The 20,365-nt window shown below is 42.8% G+C and overlaps 1 protein-coding gene across 1 annotated transcript in view; it reads right to left on the reverse strand.

The window, feature by feature from the left end:
* Positions 1–20,365, reverse strand: part of ATP10A (ATPase phospholipid transporting 10A (putative)) — a gene marked incomplete at both ends in the record, with an annotated part of 163,426 nt that overhangs the window by 47,112 nt on the left and 95,949 nt on the right. The window contains one exon of the mRNA XM_082850624.1: positions 2,077–2,162. Coding sequence (XP_082706750.1) covers positions 2,077–2,162 — 86 coding nt within the window. The remainder of the gene's footprint in view (positions 1–2,076; positions 2,163–20,365) is intronic.

Raw genomic sequence — 20,365 nt, forward strand, 5'->3', positions numbered from 1 at the left:
ATTATACAGATGAGTAATGTTCAGTAGTTCGCCAGAGCTATCTTGCTGGAAAGCGTGGGCTCCAGAGTCTGCCAGCCTCAGCACTAAGCCAGACTTGGTCAATACCCTTGTTTAACACAGAGGTAGCTCCCAAGGGCAGGACCAAGAGCTGCTGACTTGGGGCTAAACCCCCTGCAGCGCTAATCCAAGTCTTGGGCAGGCAACAAGAGTGTGAGGAGTGGTCTGAGAACAGGGCTCCAGAGGCCCCACAGAGCAGGAGAGCACAGGCCAGGGTATAGTCAGGAGAAGGAGGTCTAGCTTTTTCCTTTGGGAGAGTTGGCACCAAAAAATTACCCCATCAGCAAGAATGTCCACAGAACATTCTCCCTAGAGGCTGCCTCCACCTCCTTCACAGTAGTCATTTCAGGGTCTGTGGATCCAGCATCTGCTCTGTTCTGCCCGCCTGACCCGGGAGATTTGGGGTGGTGCAGAGGACCGTGCCACGTGTGTGAAGCCCAGGGGGGCCACAGGGGCTGAGAAACCCACAGCAGACCGGTTTCGGACGGACGGCTGAGTATCTTCCCCCAAATTTTACAGATGACATTTTAGTATTTTTCTAATGAGTTTTTACTCTCCTTTAACTGGTTCCTTTAAGGGGTGATCTAACACTTTCAAGTTCTAGTCGATCCTCAGACAAGTATCCGCAATTTCAGCAGGTGACAGGCAGTATCTGGCCCTTCGCTGTTCACACTTTTCATTCACTGACTCTCCCCCTGCCCCGCAACATGATGGGAAGCCTGCCGCGTGCTGGGCAAAGGAAACATTGCTGGACATGTCAGCAAAGCAGAAGACTTGACCTCACACCAAAAACTCTCAGCAGTGGAGCCCCTCCAGGAGCAGAGCGCCTGTGTTACCTGTGTGTCCTAGGCACCCATGCTGCACCTGGACCGCTAAGCAGCATCCTGGTCAGCTGGCCCTCAGAGCCGGACAGCCGTGGGAGGCCCCAATTCTCCAGGTCACACCTGTGGCCCCCAGGCTCATGCCCACACAGCTGGCTCCCTCTGTGGGGGGCACCCCCACTGCCCCCAGCAGGCAGCTCCACAACTCCACGCTACACCCTGTTCTCTCCCTCCTCCCTTTTCCCCACACTGCCCAGCCAAGTCGTGCACAACTATTAACACGATTACGGTAATTTCCAACTATTCACAGAAGCAGAGATACCAGTCCATACTTCCCATGTACCCCCAGCCCAGCTTCAACAAGGACCAACAAGGCCAATCCAATGTCATTCATCTACCTTTCTTGTCTCTCTGTTTTGGAGCAAGGAGCTGGACAAGTTAACACGTTCTAGGACTTCTTATTTTGTTTACTGTCTCTCTAACTAGAGTGAAATAAACATGAAGGCAGAATTTTCTTTTCTATTCAGTTCACTGTGTTATCCCCAGAGCCTTGAAAAGAGCCTAGCACACAGTAGGTACTCAGCAAATACTTGTTCAATGGCTGAGTGCATGAACGAAGGAATGAACTTCCAGGCAGGCTCCTCCTGCCTGGGGCCTGTGCTTACATTTATGGGGCCACATGTAGTCAACCTTGTTTCCCACGTCCCCACCTTCTCTGGCTGCTAGAGGAAGGGGATCTGACAAACTTCTACTGCTGACAGGCTCTTACCAAGCAGCCCCATGAGCTCAGGTGCAGGGCAACATTCCTCAAAGGCTGCACCAAGTGGCAAAGAATATATATATATAGTACTGTACTACACTATACAAAGTGGACCATTGAACAACACGGGTTTGAGCTGCGCAGTTCCATTTATTCACAGGTTTTTTCAATAAACACAGTACTACACCATCCGAGATTGGCTGAATCCATGGATGCAGAACCGCACATCCAGAGGGCAGACTATGGAGCTTGGGCATCCATGGATTCTGGTATCCCTGGCAGGTCCCGGAACCAATCCCCCCATTGACACTGACCATGTGAATTTTCAGCTGGGTGGGGGTTGGCATCCCCCAACCCGTGTGGCTCAAGGGTCGACCGCATGTGTACATGTAGTCTGTCAAACAGAAGGGGAAGCCCAGGCAGAGGTCTGATACTCACATGCACCCACGAAACCTAGTCAGGTCGTTGTTGGGCTTCTCACACTCGATTACGCTGGTGAACGTCAAAGGATTGAATTCGGAGACCTAAAATAATAGCATGTACACATTAGAGAGATCTGAGCTCAGCCCGTCCATCTAAAAGGCACTTGCTTTTCTGTCTCCCACCCACAGCAGGAACATTCCATGAAGAAGGACTCTGCCTTGTAACCTGTGCAGAGTCTCTCTCACACACACACACCACACACAGAGCACTTGGCCTGTGCATCTTTGTTTTTACAGTGAATGACAGTGAGCCCATAGAACTGTAGCTCTAATGCAAATTAAGCACATATGGTATAAGAGGGAAGCCACTAGTGACGGGAAGGAATGAGTGAGTTTCTTGAGACAGACCAGCACCTTCCAACTTTCTATACATATTTAGAGAAGCAGATTCCATCTGGAAAATAGGAACTTAGAATAAAAATATCACTTCCTCAATGTGCGCTAAAAATTCTTCACAGATATTTGGGGAAAAACAGTTAAATAATCAATGTGTCAGCCACCAATTTCTTTATTATTCTGCTTGATGAAAAAATGACAGCTCACCACAAAGAAAGTCCTTCACTTAGAATCTGGCACTGATAGATGAAGCAAGACCTGGCTTGCGTGGAGAAATGAGGAGTGGGGAGAGGGAAGGGGCGAGAGGAGGGGGGTGGTAGGGAGGGAGGAGAGAAATACCGGGAATATGTCTTTAGTGTAAATAACTGAGTACATTTATGGGTTTTTAAAAATCAGCTTGCTTTGATCAGGCTGGCCACTCTCTTTTCTCCATGAGTGTCACACGTGGTAAAAAAAAAAAAAAAAGGACTTGTCTTTCCTCACGCAAGCATGGTGTCACAAAAAAAGTGCAACTGGGGCTTCCCTGGTGGCGCAGTGGTTGAGAGTCCGCCTGCCGATGCAGGGGACATGGGTTCGTGCCCCGGTCCGGGAAGATCCCACATGCCGGGGAGCAGCTGGGCCCGTGGGCCATGGCCGCTGAGCCTGCGCGTCCAGAGCCTGTGCTCCGCAACAGGAGAGGCCACAACAGTGAGAGGCCCGCGTACCGCAAAAAAAAAAAAAAAAGAAGTGCAACTGGTTAAAAATCAAAGGAATACCATAAACATTGTTGATACCCACACAGATAACTATTACTCCAGCAAAACAATGCCCTCCCTGGGACAGGATACGGCTGTAAAGGCAATGACTCAAAAGTCTGTCCTGACTGTTTTCCCATATAGCATGTACATTAAAAGAACTCACTACATAGTAGTAGCTCAATTCAACAGCTGAAAGGAAAGTGCCATTTTAAAAGGCTCTTCCGGAAGTTTCATTAACCATCGGCCCCTCTCTCCGTGGACTGAAATGGCCTCTGGCTCTGTTCCAGAGTAAGGCTATGCTTGGAGAAGCGGTGCTTATTTCAAGCCTTGTGCTTCTCTTGAAGCCAGTTGGCTGACTTTTCCAGAGCAGACATCTGCAGATACAGTGCCCAGGACGGCCATGAAGGGAGGGAGTTCTGCAGCACACCAGGGTTATTCTTGGCAGACAGGGAGGGTAGACTTAAAATACTCTGTCTCTGTTTATGATTCTTTCTCTCTAAGAAAAATGTAATGTGCATGGCTCAGAAACGGTAGAACATTCTGTCTCTGGGGCTTCAGAGCTGCATTTGTAATGTTCTACTAATAACCATGTGCCTTGGGGAATGTGCATCCCCAGGGCATGGGATGCCTGGCCTCCTCTGCTTTGTCTGGAACTGGGGAGGATTTTTAGAGCTGGAGGGATTTTTAGAGACTGTTACGGGTTAAACTGTGTCTCCTTACGCCACCCCCAGAATCCATACGTTGAAGTCCTAACCCCCAGTACCTCAGAATGTGACTGTATTTGGACATAGGGTCTTTTCAAAGATAATTAAGGTAAAATGTGATCATCAAGGTTAGCCCTCATACAATCTGCTTGGTGTACTTATAAGAAGAGGGAATTTGGACACAGACACAAACTGAGGGAAGACTGTGAAAAGAAAAAGGGAAGAGATACCCATCTACAAGCCAAGGAGAGGGGCTTCAAAGACGGCAGCCCTGTGGACACCCTGATCTTGGACTCTGCAGCCTCCAGCACTGTGAGAAAATAAATTTGTTGTTTGGGCCACTCCTAGCCCTAACAAACTAATACAGAGACCATCTCTGAGTTTCCCATTTAAAAAGGGTTTCATGTCCAGAGCACACCTTTTGGATGAGAAAATTCTGCTTATCTTGATTGTTTCCAAAGTAATTGGCGATTTCTTAATAACCCCATTTAAGAAATATATTTATTCATCACTCCATCCAATCATCTACCCATCTCCTTCATGCCAAACTGGCCTCAAGGTAGTGCCCAAGTCATCCAACAGCCAACCTTCTGTTGACCTGGTACCGGAGCATGGACAGAAGGTCCAGTCTATCCTTCCATCCCAAGCATGCTAACTCCATTTTTTGAAAAAGCAGACAAAAAGTTGGGGAAGATGAAAGAGTTCTGGAGATGGACGGTGGTGACTGTTGCACAAGAATGTGAATGTACTTAATGTCACAGAACTGTACATTTAAAAAAAAGTTACAATGGGGAATTCCCTGGTGGTCCAGTGGTTAGGACTCCACACTTTCTCTCTGTGCTTTCACTGGTGAGGGCCCAGGTTCAATCCCTGGCCAGGGAACTAAGATCCTGCAAGTCGCACAGCGCGCCAAAAAAGGAAAAGAAAAGAAAAGAAAAGTTCAAAGCAATAAAGAGACTCTATCTAAAAAAAAAAACAACAAAAAAGGGTTAAAATTGTAACTTTTGTTGTTATGTGTATTTTACCACAAAAAAAAGTTTAAAGAAAGCAAATATAAACAATCATTGACAACTGACTGTGAAGAAACAGATGAATCATCAAGTAGCACCTAGCTCAGAGATCCAGGAATTTCAGCACAAATTACAGAGAGCCTCATGCTTAACTCACCCAAGGGCACCTCTGTACCATTATCTATATCATAATCATCAATTACAGCTACAATGTTTTATAGGTCACCTACTGCCAGGCATTGTGCTAAGTGATGTTCACCACCACTCACAGCACCACAATTAGGTTGGTTTTCAAACTACCTTTAATGTGGGGTAATTAAGGACCATGCCCAAGGTCAAGAGACCTTGGAGCAAGTGAGGGAAGCTCCTTGGCCTCTCAGACATCCAGCTCAGCCGCCAACCTCACCAAGACTATCTTGCATTAACAAGAAAAGATAACGTATGTATAAGCCAGAAAGTGTAGAACTGATTCCACAGAAATTACCAAAGAAACAAACATGTCAAAGTTTGAATGTTTTCAAAAACATACGTCAATTAAATGTACCCCCTTCCCATCTTCAGCAATGCCCCTGGATGTAGTTAGCACAGTTCACCGAAAACCGGAGTAAAAAAATCAGGAGCCCTTGGGATTTACTCCTAGTTCTTCTGATTAAGAAGTGCAGACCTCTTGGCATTTAGACTTGGCTCTCCAAGATCTCCGGAGCTCTGTGAATTCACAGTTCCACGAATGCAGAGGTGATTCTAACTACCCCCACCCCACCGCCTGCAATGGCCTTGGTACTGGAAGGCGCTGCAGAAGCAGCATGATCCACGAGGATACCGTCACACCAGCAGGCCTTCAGCCATGCCGCCCACTCTCTCTGCAGCTTGGCCACAGCACACCCGGCATCTTGGGCCAAGTGCAGCTGACATCGTTCACTGCAGAATCTACATGTCCAAACAAGCACCTTACTGGCAATAAAATGCACATGGTTTCTGCTGCAAACATTTCTCAAGCTTCTTTGGATGAAGTGATTTGACCTCATTAGGTAGGTGGGAAAGAAGAGGCAGGGTGGTGACACAGGGGAGAGCCCTGGACCCTGCCTTTGAACTTGTATTTCTCTAGAAACTGTGGCAGTTGAGAACCTTGTGGGCCAAGTCACTCCAGATTGTGGTCCCTCCTTCTTCCCTCCAAAGATGCCCAGCTCCCACATCCTCCTGACACTTGGCACCCTCTCAGGTAGAACAGCTACCTGCGCAGGTGCCATGTCCCTGGTTCAACCACACAGGGGAGTCTGGTATCGAATGCAGTGCCCAGACCAGTTGCTGAATGAATGTTTGATTCACCAGGAAGATTCTTTTTCTTTTTTAAAATTGGAGTATAATTGCTTTACAATGTTGTGTTAGTTTCTGCTGTACAGTGAAGTGAATCAGTTATATGTATACCTATATCCCCTTCCTCATGGACCTCCCTCCCACCCCCCCCATCCCACCCCCTTAGGTCGTCACAAAGCACCAAGCTGAGCTTCCTGTGCTTTATAGCATGTTCCCACTAGGTATCTATTTTACACATGGTAGTGTATGTACATCAATCCTGATCTCCCAATTCATCCCACCCTCTCCTTCCCCTCCTGTGTCCACATGTCCATGCTCTACATCTACGTCTCTATTCCTGCCTTACAAATAGGTTCATCTGTACCATTTTTCTACATTCCACATATATGCGTTAATATACGATATTTGTTTTTCTCTTTCTGACTTACTTCACTCTGTATGACAGTCTCTAGGTCCATCTACATCTCTACAAATGACCCAGTTACGTTCCTTTTCATGGCTGAGTAATATTCCATTGTATGTATGTACCACAACTTCTTTATCCATTCACCTGTCAATGGACATTTAGGTTGTTTCCATGTCCTGGCTATTGTAAATATTGCTGCAATGAACACTGAGGTACATGTGTCCTTTTGAACTATGGTTTTCTCAGGGTATATGCCCAGTAGTGGGATTGCTGCATCCTATGGTAGTTCTATTTTTAGTTTTTTAAGGAACCTCCAAACTGTTTTCCATAGTGGTTGTATCAATTTACATTCCCACCAACAGTGTATGAGGGTTCCCTTTTCTCCACACCCTGTCCAGCATTTATAGCTTGTAGATTTTTTGATGATGGCCATTCTGACTGGTGTGAGGTGATATACCTCATTGCAGTTTTGATGTGCATTTCTCTAATAATTAGTGATGTTGAGCATCTTTTCATGTGCCTCTTGACCATCCGTATGTCTTCTTTGGTGAAATGTCTATTTAGGTCTTCTACCCATTTTTTAATTGGGTTGTTTGTTTTTTTGATATTGAGTTCCACAAGCTGTTTGTATATTTTGGAGATTAATCTTTTGTCTGTTGCTTCATTTGCAAATATTTTCTCCCATTCTGAGGGTTGTCCTTTCATCTTGTTTATGGTTTCCTTTGCTGTGCAAAATTCTGTTATCAATCTTGTGTTTCACATTTGCATTAAATTAGTGGTCCCCAACCCTTTTGGCACCAGGGACTGGTTTTGTGGAAGATAATTTTTCCACGGATGGGGGTAGGGTGGGGTTGGGTGGGGGATGGTTCAGGCTTTGGACCATTACCGGTCCACGGCCTGGGGGTTGGGGACCACTGCATTAAATGAATGACTAATAAATACTCTGTAAAAGCAAAAGTGGACTGCCTCCATCCTAAAACAGAAGCAGCAATGTCTGAAAAAGGCCATTTATAGTCCATTAAAGAAGAGACATTATTTTTTATCATAAAAAAGTTACATAGGTGGTGTTACCCTGGTGGTGAAAAAAAGTTACCCTGGTGGTGCAGTGGTTAAGAATCAGCCTGCCAATACAGGGGACAAGGGTTCAAGCCCTGGTCCAGGAAGATCCCACATGCTGCAGAGCAACTAAGCCTGTGTGCCACAACTACTGAGCCTGCGCTCTAGAGCCCGCGAGCCACAACTACTGAGCCCACATGCCACAACTACTGAAGCCCACACATCTAGAGCCCATCCTCTACAAGAAGAGAAGCCACCGCAACGAGAAGCCCCCGCACCGCAACAAAGAGTAGGCCCCGCTTGCCACGACTAGAGAAAGCCCACACAGCAACAAAGACCCAATGCAGCAAAAAATAAATAAATAAATAAATTTTAAAAATTAAAAAATAATTAAAAAAATTAAAATGTTACATAAACCAGTTTACATTGCTTTGCCGATGGGACAAGCAGGTGCCACCAGCAGGAACCTCACCTGGATCTCCCTGTGGAGACTTCAGAGTGAGGCTGTGTTGTCTTGGTCTCTGGGTCCCAGAGGAGGCTGGTGAGAGGACCCACAGAGCCTGGCAACACCACCTCCTGCACCAGCAGCCAGACCTGGGCACGCATGAGCTCCTTCTATTCTCTGCCTCTGGGACCCCCATCCTGAAGACGCCCTTTGTGTCCTGTGGTCTGTCACGATCTCCTCCACACAAGGGACTCAGGGTTCCCCTCCACCTCCAGCCTCAACATCACTGCCCCACAGTAGCCTTTGAAGGCTGATCACCCTACTTCAGCTGCTGCACTATGGAACGAGATCTGCACCTCCATGCAGCAGCCAGGCTCTGCCCAGGGGGCCCCGAGGTGACCCTGTTGGCTGCCCCCATCCCTCCTGGCACCCGTTCCTGCAATCAGGGGCCCTGGAGAGGCCCACACCTTTCCACATGACGTCCTTTGCCCTCCCACCTGACTCCACCTGGCTAACCGCCCCCTGCACTGCAGGATGTGGACAGCCCCCTGCCTTAGATTGGGCAGGCGGGTACTGCTACTCCGTGCTTGCATGGCCCCCACACACATTGCTCCTTCCCTAGACCTCAGATTCTCTGAGGACAGGACTTCTGTTTCCTCAAGACCAGCACAGGGTCTGGTGCACACATGACCCAGGGGTGACAGATGCTTATTCCTCAAGGATCTCATGTACCACAAGCTCCCGAATAGACCCAGAGCTCCGTGCTGAGCCCTTGGAGGCCTGGACCCCTTGATTACCAGACACCCCTCACCTGATGCTAAGGCAGATGGGGCTGCCAGGGGGCCCAGTAGGGCCTCTCTGTGTTCCAGAAAGCACAGTCCCTCTTTTACAAGTGTGAGGGTAGCAATATCAAATGATTTCTTCATAGCCTCTAATTTGGCTGCTTATTTATTGACGATGGGTGAACAATACCTGCATTAATTTAGGCAAAACATTTAACCCAAATGCATGGAATAACTATCCCAACTCTTATTTTCCATTTTTAGTACAATTTGTATTTACTACACGCCTGTCAGTGCTGTGGGCATTCAAAAGAGGGCAGACGGCCCAATACTGAATGAGGGAATGAATTTACTTATTTACTGCAAAGATTAGATTGCCAAATCAATATTTTCAGTCAGTTACCCTGAAATGGGAAAGAAATCATCTACCACGGTGTCCCCTGGCTCATGGCAGGGTGTCCCCTGAACAATCAGTTTTTATTAAATAACTAAAAACCTGAATGAAATCAAAGGCACTCTGGTCCTGGGGGCAGGAGAAGCCAAATGTATAAGGAGTCTTCAACCAAAGAATCTTCTCTCCAATTGGTTTCATAGTTCAGTGTAACACTGGGAGTTTATGCCCAATACAAACAGAAATAGAATAGAAATGATCACAAAACATATTTAAGTAACTAATCTACAATTGCAGGAGTTTGACTATCATTTAACACGTCCTAGATTCATAAGTGCATAAGGAGGCTGGCACAGCAGCTGGTGACAGGGCCCTGGATGGCAGGCAGTCCAGAATGTGGCGATTTTTCTGAGTGCCACACCGGCTCCTGATCCATCAGTGTCTCCAGGGAAACAAAGCTGACAGGGACAGCAGACAGGCATCAGGGCCTCAGCGGGCCTCACAGGAGGCTTCTGAACATCAGCGTCTTTGACAGCTGATAGAAACCTGATCGAGGGGTGTCTGGGCCGAGGCCTTCTTTTTCCAATTGCAAATTTTCCTGCCACAAGTACCTGCACTAGACTTCCCTTTGTGTGAAGGTAGAAAGCCAGGCTTTCATTTGTTAAATCTGACTTAAAAATGCACAAGCCAGCCCTCCCTTCCTTCCCTATCTTTTCCTCCTTTGTTCCCCTGTCTCCTTGCTGGTTCACAGTCAAAAAGCCTCAAAGCTTTAGTTTAGATGGTGGCCAAGTACAAAGGCTCCGAGTGCTGGGTTTGAGCCTGAATTCTCAAAATTAAAAGGCTTTCTTTCCCTCTCATGACAAATGCTCCATGCTGCCTCTGTAGGCTGTGACTGCCAGCAGAGGTGCCCTTTTTTTTAAAAAATCAAAAGTGTAAAGAGTATCTAAGGGCTGGCTATGCTTTCAGACAGTTAAGCAATAGAGTTGTTTTTATAGAAAACCAACTTCGAAACCTAAATGAGGGCCATTCTTTAAAATAGCCCTCTTAAAGAATCTGTACTTAATCCAACATGGTGCCACTGCATAAAACACGTCTGGATCGGCGCTGCTGATCTGCTCTGCTCTGCCAGGTGACAGGCCAGCCTGTCTGCTTCCCAACGTCAAATGAAAAAAAATGCACAACCTAAAAGTTCAGAGTTGTGTTTTATTCCGCGTACATTCTGAGGACTTCACGACCAGGACACAGCATCTCAGATAACACTGAAGAACCATTCTGAAGAGGTGGGGTGGGGTGGCCAAGATATATAGTAGTTTTTGCAACCAAAGACCAGGTAGTCGGAACATCAAAAGATTACTGTTGATTAAAGAAAACCAGATATATCAAGTTAAGGAATTTGGTGCTTTTCTCTGTATGGGAAAGATGCAAGAGTCTGGGCTCACTGAAAGTATTCCTTTGACATGCATCTCAGCTATCTGGGGCCAAGTAGCCTGTGCTTTCTCATCCTGAGTTTCTTCAGGCAGGTTGTTGGGGTGAGGGTGAGAGCGGCTTCAAGGCAAACACTGTTTCCATCCTGAGTTCCCTCAGGGCTCACTGTCCCTAAGGTGATCACTTGATGGCTGCAACATCCTTTTTTTTTACTGATATAGCAGGTGATATTTTTCATTCACACCAACCACAGGCCTCCAGTCCATCTTTCATCACCAAAGGTGATGTGTGACGTGTAGGCACAGACCGGGCAACGGGTGTGAACCTGTCCCGTTTTGGAGATCACTGAGCAGACAGCCCAACTGGAAAAAAAGGCACCCACCTCTCACAAGGTGGCTTGAAGGGAACTGAAACCTGGGTGCATTTATAACCAAGTGGATTCTGAGGGCAGCTCCCAAGGGTAACCATGTAGGAGAGAGTCATACTGCTGGTGTTAGAAGAAAATCAGGATGGAGGATACAAAAAGAGGTCAGCTAAGGAGCCCTTCACTAACCTGGGAAATGACCAAAAGGGCAGCAGGAAAGTAGAATTCTAAAGCGCAACCAGACTAGTTCACTCATTGGAATTCAAGAGAGAGAAAAAGAATGCCCAGCTTGAAAGATAGGCAATTTGGACCAAACGTCCAGCTGGGGGCAAATAGAAACACTGGACAAAATATTAAAAACGACTGCCCAAAGGTATCAGAGATTTAACAAGAAGGTGAAGTAGAATCAAATCTAGAAATGACAAAAATCTGGAGAGTTGGGACTGATCTTTGGGGCCTCTTTTTCCTTCAGGGAGTCTCTGGTCTCTAAAAGAGATAGTAGAGAAACGAGTGGAGCTAATGAGACGAGTGGTGAGTGCAGGACTTGAGCCAGTTTCCTCCCTCTGCTGTAACACATGTGCTATCTTCCAGGTCTGGAGGTCAAAAGTTGGAAAGGGGCCTCACTGAGCAACCAAGGTATCTAGAGGGCTATGTTGCTGTGTTCCTTCTGAAGGCTCTAGGAGAAAATCCACTGCTTTGCCTCTTCCAGCTTCTCGAGGCCCTTCCCATTCCTTCACTCACAGCTTCCTCCCATTTTCAAAGTCAGCACCTGGGGATGGAGTCTTTCTCGCACTGCATCTGACATTCACTATCCTGCCTCCTCTTTCACTTCTAAGGGCCCCTGTAATTACTAGGAGACTGCCTCATAATTAGTGATATTATCCCCACCTCAGGGACAGCTGATTAACCACCTTAATTCCATTTTCAACTTTAATTTCCCCTTGTCATGTAACACAACATATTCCCCGGTCCAGGGGATTAAGACATGGGCAAAAGTGAGGGGCTATTATTCTGCTACCATAGAACTCACTGGGGCCTGGCAGTGAACCAGAAGTAAGAGTGAGCCTTTGTGCAAACTGCTCCTCAGCTTAGGGTCAACTGGGTGGCCCAGAAAATATCACGAACTGGCACTGGATTAAGGTCATTCCAGATTGCGGGAACTCCCAGATGAACAAAACAAAGTCCTCACTTAATAAAAAAAAAAAACCATATAATCCTAGTCCTCAAATTATTTATAAGAAATAAATTTCCAAGTACAATGTCAGACACATACTCAGAGATAACCAAGCACAACACAAGATAAGGTATCATACAATAAGAACCAACAAAAATAAGAATAGGATCAGGCTTATAGGGACTTTAAATTACCATGCTTGCGATGATCCTGAAGCTAAAGACAAGATTGACCAGACTGACACTTAGAAGAGCTAGAAACTATAAAAAATGACCTAACAGATTTAAACAAATGAACACCTCATACCAGCCAGAATGGCCATCATCAAAAGCCTACAAATAATAAATGCTGGAGAGGATGTGGAGAAAAGGGAACCCTCCTACACTGTGGGTGGGAATGTAAATTGGTGGAGCTACTATGGAAAACAGTTTGGAGGTTCCTTAAAAGACTAAAAATAGTTACCAGATGATCCAGCAATCCCACTCCTGGGTATATATCTGGAGAAAGCCATAATTCAAAAAGATACATGCGTCCCTATGTTCACAGCAACTCTATTTACAATAGCCAAGACATGGAAGCAACCTAAGTGTCCATTAACAGATGAATGGATAAAGCAGATGTGGTATATACATACAACGGAATATTACAAAGAATGAAATAATGCCATTTGCAGCAACGTGGAGGGACCTGGAGATTATCATACTAAGTGAAGTAAGTCAGACAGAGAAAGACAAACACTACATGATACCACTTATAAGTGGAATCTAAAAAAAATGATACAAATGAACTTGTTTACAAAACAGAAAGAGACTCACAGACAAAGAAAACAAACTTATGGTTACCAAAGGGGAAAGGGGGGGACAAATTAGGAGTTTGGGATTAAAATATACACACTACTATATATAAAATAGATAACCAACAAGGACAGGGACAGGGAACTATACTCAATATCATGTAATAATCTATAATGGAAAAGAATCTAAAAAGAATATACGTGTGTGTGTATATATATATATATATGTATGTATAACTGAATCTCTTTGCTGTATACCTGAAACTAACACAACATTGTAAATCAACTATATTTCAATAAAAGTCAAACAAACAAAAAATGAACTAGACCTGAAAAAAAAAATTACAAGCTTGATGACTGGTTCAATGGACGATTTGGTAAAGCTGAAGAGAAAATTATTACACTAGAAGAAAAGTTAGAAAAAAAATAGAATAAGGCATTGGGAGACTAGAAGTTGAAAGCTAACAGAAGACAGGGTAAGAGACACAGAGGAGAGAGGGGGAAAGGTTTACATATTTGTCATTGGGAAGGAGGGAATGAATTATGCAGGAGGAATATTTGAAGAAATAATAGCTGAGAATTTAGTAAATCTGATTAAAAGCACCAAACCACAGATCCATAAACCTTAAATAGGTAAAGGAAGATTATACCTAGGCACACGACACTAAAATGCTGAAGACCAAAGAAGATAAAATCTTAAAAGGAAACTGAGAGTGTCACTGGCAGACTAGAACTAAAGAAAATCTAAATAGTGCTCTTCAAAGAGAAGGAAAAATGGTCCTGGTTCAGATGCAGGAAAGAATGAAGAGCAGCAAAAAGGTAAATGTGAGGGCAAATGTAAATACATGGTGACTGTATTAAACAATAATAATGACGTCTCAGGGGATTTATAAACAGTTATAATTATAACACATACCTATAAGAGCATGTAAGTTAAGAGAGAATAAAAAGATGTTAAAAGAAAAAGTCCTTGCATTGTCCAGGGAAAGGATAAAAATCAATTCATATTTATTAAATACTGATAAGTCAAAGATGCGTGCTGTAATCTCTAATACAACCACTAATATAAGAGTAAAGGAATGTATAACTTCCAACCCAACTGGAGAAAGAAAAATAAAATGCTCAATTGGGAATTCCCTGTCTGTCCAGTGGTTAGGACTCGGAGCTTTCACTGTCAAGGGCCCAGGTTCGATCCGTGGTCAGAGAACTAAGATTCTGCAAGCCATGTGGCATGGCAAAAATAAATAAATAAATAAACAAACAAACCTCTCAATTAATCTAAAAGCAGGCGAAAATGGAGGAAAACGGGAAAATGGTCCAGGCAGAACAAATAAAAGATGGAATCTTCACACTCAAATATACTTCCCAACAGTAACATTAAAAGTGAATCATGTAAAATCTTTTAGGGAAAACATAAAGATTGTCAGAATGAATTTTATTAAATACTCAACAATATGGTATTTGTAAGAAAAATACAGATACCGGAAAACAATGTGAAAGGATGAAAAATATATCTGACAAAGAGTAACAAAAAGAAAGCTAGTGTACCTGTATTAATCTTAGACTAGGTGATTTTGAATCAAAAAGCATATCTACATATAAAAAGGGTTAACTCAAAATAATAAAAGTTCAATCCATAAGAAAATAAAAATAACTCTAGATAACATAACTTCAAAACAAAGCCACAATCTTAATAGGGGGATTTTAACAATCCTTTCTCAGTATTTGACAGGACAGTCAAAAACCCAGAAGGTACAGAAAATTTGAACAGCACTATTAACAAACTTAACTGAATAGGTATATACGTATATATATAAAACACTGCACTCGGACTTTCCTGGTGGCTCAGTGGTTAAGAATCTGCCTGCTAATGCAGGGGACATGGGTTCGATCCCTGATCCAGGAAGATCCCACATGCCATGGAGCAACTAAGCCCACGTGCCACAACTACTGAAGCCCTCGCACCTAGAGCCCATGCTCTGCAACAAGAGAAGTCTGAACACCACAATGAAGACCCAACACAGCCAATAAATAAATAAATAAATATAAAACACTGCACTCAACAACTGTAGAATACATCCTTTTCAAGTGCAGACACAAAATTTACAAACATTAACCACTTTCTGAGCCATAAAGCAAGTAACAAATCTCAAAAAAGTGAACATAGAATTCAAATAAACCAGAATATATAATAAAAAGAAAATGATTTTTAAAAAGACTACTTGCTTTGAAATCATGGAATATAATTCTAAATAATCAATTGGTCAAAGAAAAAAGTCACAAGAGAAATTAAGACATGTATTTACCTAAATACTATTAAATACGCTATTTATCAAAACTTGTGGGATATTGCTTCTTTTCAGGGAAATTGAGAGCTTATTCGCATATATTAAAAGTATTAAAAGCTGAAATAACAAGATAAGCATCCACCTCAAAAATTAGAAAACAGTAAATGAAATCTAAAGAAAGTTAAATGAAGGCTATATTAAACATAATAGAAAAAAATAAAAGTACAAATATCATAACTAACCCATCCCAGAAAGACTAAGCTTGAAAAGAATGAGTATAAATTACAAATAACAGGAATAAAAAAGAGGTTTTCACTATAGATCCTACAGGCATCAAAAAGTTTAAAGGTATTATATGAATAACTGTATGCCAATAAGTTTGAAACTTAAATGAAAAGAACAGATTATTAGAGAAATACAAAATATTAAAATTTATAGTAGAAAAATAAACATTCTAGTTATTTACACATTAATGAATTGAAAGATATTTAAATCTTCCACAAAGAAAACTTCAGATTCAGATGATTTCACTAGTGAATTTTAGCAAAATCTGAGGAAGTAATAACACTCACTGATGAAAACTGTTCAGCGATAAGGACAAACACTTTCCAACTTATTTTCTGAAGCCAACATCAACTTGATACTGAAACCCAACAAACACATTATGAAAACAGAAAATTACAAGCCTATCTTACTATGCAAATATTCTTAATAAAACATTAGCAAACTAAGCCCAACAGTATATATTAAAAGATAATACATTAGGAAAGTGGTTGTAGTCCAAATATTCAAGGTTGGTATGGTATTAGAAAAAAATCAGAGATTGGTTCATGATGGCAGAGTAGAAGGACATGCTCTCACTCCCTCTTGCAAGAGCACCGGAATCACAACTAACTGCTGAACAATCATCAACAGGAAGACACTGGAACTCACCAAAAAAGATAAAACACGTCCAAAGACAAAGGAGAAGCCACAATGAGATGGTAGGAGGGGTGCAATCACAAGAAAATCAAACCCCATAACTGCTGGGTGGGTGATTCACACATTGGAGAACACTTATACCACAGAAGTCCACCCACTGGAGTGAAGGTTCTGAGCCCCAAGTCAGGCTTCCCAACCTGGGGGTCTGGCAACGGGAGGAGGAATTTCTAGAGAATCAGACTTTGAAGGATAGCAGGATTTCATTACAGGACTTTGACAGGACTGGGGGAAACAGAGGCTCCACTCTTGGAGGGCACACACAAAGTGGTGTGTACAGTGGGACCCAGGGGAAGGTCGAGTGACCACACAGGAGACTGAACCAGACCTACCTGCTATTATTGGAGGGTTGTCTCCAGAGGCGGGGGGTGGCTCTGTCTCACCGTGAGGACAAGGACACTGGCAGCAGAAGTTCTGGGAAGTACTCCTTGGCGTGAGCGCTCCCAGAGTCCACCATTAGCCCCACCAAAGAGCCCAGGAAGGCTCCAGTGTTGGGCTGCCTCAGGCCAAACAACCAACAGTAAGGAAACCCAGTGCCACCCATCAGCAGACAAGCAGATTATAGTTTTACTGAGCTCTGCCCACTAGAGCAACAGCCAGCTCTACCCACCACCAGTCCCTCCCATCAGGAAACTTACACAAGCCTCTTAGATAAACTAATCCACTAGAGGGCAGACAGCAGAAGCACAAAGAACTACAATCCTGCAGCCTGTGGAACAAAAACCACATTCACAGAAAGTCAGACAAGATGAAAAGGCAGAGGGCTAATGTAACACATGAAGGAACAAGAAAAAACCCCACAAAAACAACTAAATGAAGTGGAGATAGGCAACGTTGCACAAAAAGAATTCAGAATAATGATAGTGAATATGATCCAGAACCTTGGAAAAAGAATGGAGGCAAAGATCGAGATGATGCAAGAAATGTTTAAAAAAGATCTAGAAGAATTAAAGAACAAACAAACAGAGATAAACACACAATAACTGAAATGAAAACTGAAAACACACTGGAAGGAATCAACAGCAGAATAACTGAGGCAGAAGAACGGATAAGTGACCTGGAAGACAGAATGGTGGAATTCACTGCTGCAGAACAGAATAAAGAAAAAAGAAATGAAGACAGCCTAAGAGACCTCTGAGACAACATTAAACGCAACAACATTTGCATTATAGGGGTACCAGAAGGAGAAGAGACAGAGAAAGAATCCAAGAAAATATTTGAAGAGATTATAGTCAAAAACTTCCCTGATATGGGAAATGAAATAGCCACCCAAGTCCAGGAAGCGCAGAGTCCCATACAGGATAAACCCAAGGAGAAACATGCCGAAATACACAGTATTCAAACTGGCAAAAATTAAAGACATAGAAAAATTATTGAAAGCAGCAAGGGAAAAACGACAAATAAAATAAAGGGAACTCCCAGAAGGCTAACAGCTGATTTCTCAGAAGCAACTCTACAAGCCAGAAGGGAGTGGCATGATATACTTAAAGTGATGAAAGGGAAGAACCTACAACCAAGATCACTCTACCCAGCAAGGATCTCATTCAGATTCAATGGAGAAATCAAAAGGTTTACAGACAAGCAAAAGCTAAGAGAATTCAGCACCACCAAACCAGCTCTACAAAAAATGCTAAAGGAACTTCTCTAAGTGGGAAACACAAGAGAAGAAAAGGACCTACAAAAACAAACCCAACACAATTAAGAAAATGGTAATAGGAACATACATATCAATAATTACCTTAAACATGAATGGATTAAATGCTCCAACTAAAAGACACAGGCTGGCTTAATGGATACGAAAACAAGATCCATATATATGCTGTCTACAAGAGACCCACTTCAGATATACGGACACATACGGACTGAAAGTGAGGGGATGGAAAAAGATATTCCATGCAAATGGAAATCAAAAGAAAGCTGGGGGCTTCCCTGGTGGTGCAGTTGTTGAGAGTCCGCCTGTCGATGCAGGGGACACAGGTTCATGCCCTGGTCTGGGATGATCCCACATGCCACAGAGCGGCTAGGCCCATGAGCCATGGCCGCTGAGCCTGCACGTCCAGAGCCTGTGCTCTGCAATGGGAGAGGCCCACATACTGCAAAAAAAAAAAAAAAAAAAAGCTGGAGTAGCAATACTCATATCAGATAAAGTAGACTTTAAAATACAGAATGTTACAAGAGACAAGGCAGGACGCTACAAAATAATCAAAGGATCAATCCAAGAAGAAGATATAACAATTATAAATATATATACACCCAACACAGGAGCACCTCAATACATAACGCAACTGCTAACAGCTATAAAAGAGGAAATCAACAGTAACACAATAATAGTGGGGAACTTTAACACCTCACTTATACCAATGGACAGATCATCCAAACAGAAAATTAATAAGGAAACACAAGCTTTAAGTGACACAATAGACCAGATAGATTTAATTGATATTTACAGGACATTCCATCCAAAACCAGCAGATTACACTTTCTTCTCAAGTGCGCATGGAACAGTCTCCAGGATAGATCACATTCTGGGTCACAAATTAAGCTTTAGTAAATTTAAGAAAATTGAAATCATATTAAGCATCTTTTCTGCTTTAGATTAGATGCATATTAAGCATCTTTTCTGCTTTTCTGATTAGAAATGAATTACAGGGAAAAAAACGTAAAAAACACAAAAACATGGAGGCTAAACAATACATTATTAAATAACCAAGAGATCACTGAAGAAATCAAAGAGGAAATCAAAAAATACCTAAAGACAAATAACAATGAAAACATGATGACCCAAAACCCAAGGGATGCAGCAAAAGCAGTTCTAAGAGGGAATTTAATAGCAATACAATCCTACCTCAAAAACAACAAACATCTCAAATAAACAATCTAACCTTACACCTAAAAGAACTGGAGAAAGAACAAACAAAACACAAAGTTAGTAGAAGGAAAGAAGTCAGAAAGATCAGAGCAGAAATAAATGAAATAGAAACAAAGAAAACAATAGCAAAGATCAATAAAACTAAAAGCTGGTTCTTTGAGAAGATAAAGAAAATTGATAAACCACTAGCCAGACTCATCAAGAAAAAGAGCGAGAGGACCCAGATCATTAAAATTAGAAATGAAAAAGAAGTTACAGGGTGTCCCTGGTGGCACAGTGGTTGGGAATCTGCCTGTCAATGCAGGGGACATGGGTTCAAGCCCTGGTCTGGGAAGATCCTACATGCAGTGGAGCAACTAAGGCTGTACGTCACAACTACTGAGCCCGTGCGCCACACATACTGAACGCCTAGAGCCCATGCTCCACAACGGGAGAGGCCACCATAATGAGAAGCCTGTGCACTCCAACAAAGAGTAGCCCTCGTTCGCCACAATAGAAAATCTGCGAACAGCAATGAAGACCCAACACAGCCAAAACTAAAATAAATAAATTTAAAAAATAAAAATATCCTGTTTAAAAATAATAATAATAAAAAAGAAGTTACAACAGACACTGCAGAAATACAAAGCATCCTAAGAGACTACTACATGCAACTCTATGCCAATAAAATGGACAACCTGGAAGGGATAGACAAATCATTAGAAAGGTATAACCTTCCACGATTGAACCAGGAAGAAATAGAAAATATGAACAGACCAATCACAAGTAATGAAACTGAAACTGTGATTAAAAATCTTCCAACAAACAAAAGCGCAGGGCCCAATGACTTCACAGGAAAATGCTATCAAACATTTAGAGAAGAGCTAACACCCATCCTTCTCAAACTCTTTCAAAAAATTGCAGAGGAAGGAACACAGCCAAACTCATTCTATGAGGCCACCATCACCCTGATACCAAAACCAGACAAAGATACTACAAAAAAAGAAAATTACACACCAATATCACTGATGAATATAGACGCAAAAATCGTAACAAAATACTAGCAAATATTAAAAGGATCATACACCATGATAAAGTGGGATTTATCCCAGGGATGCAAGGATTCTTCAATATATGCAAATAAATCAATGTAATACACCATATTAACAAGTTGAAGAATAAAAACCATATGAT

Source organism: Leucopleurus acutus (assembly GCF_964270905.1).
Source record: "Leucopleurus acutus genome assembly, chromosome: 1".
Lineage (NCBI taxonomy): Eukaryota > Metazoa > Chordata > Mammalia > Artiodactyla > Delphinidae > Leucopleurus > Leucopleurus acutus.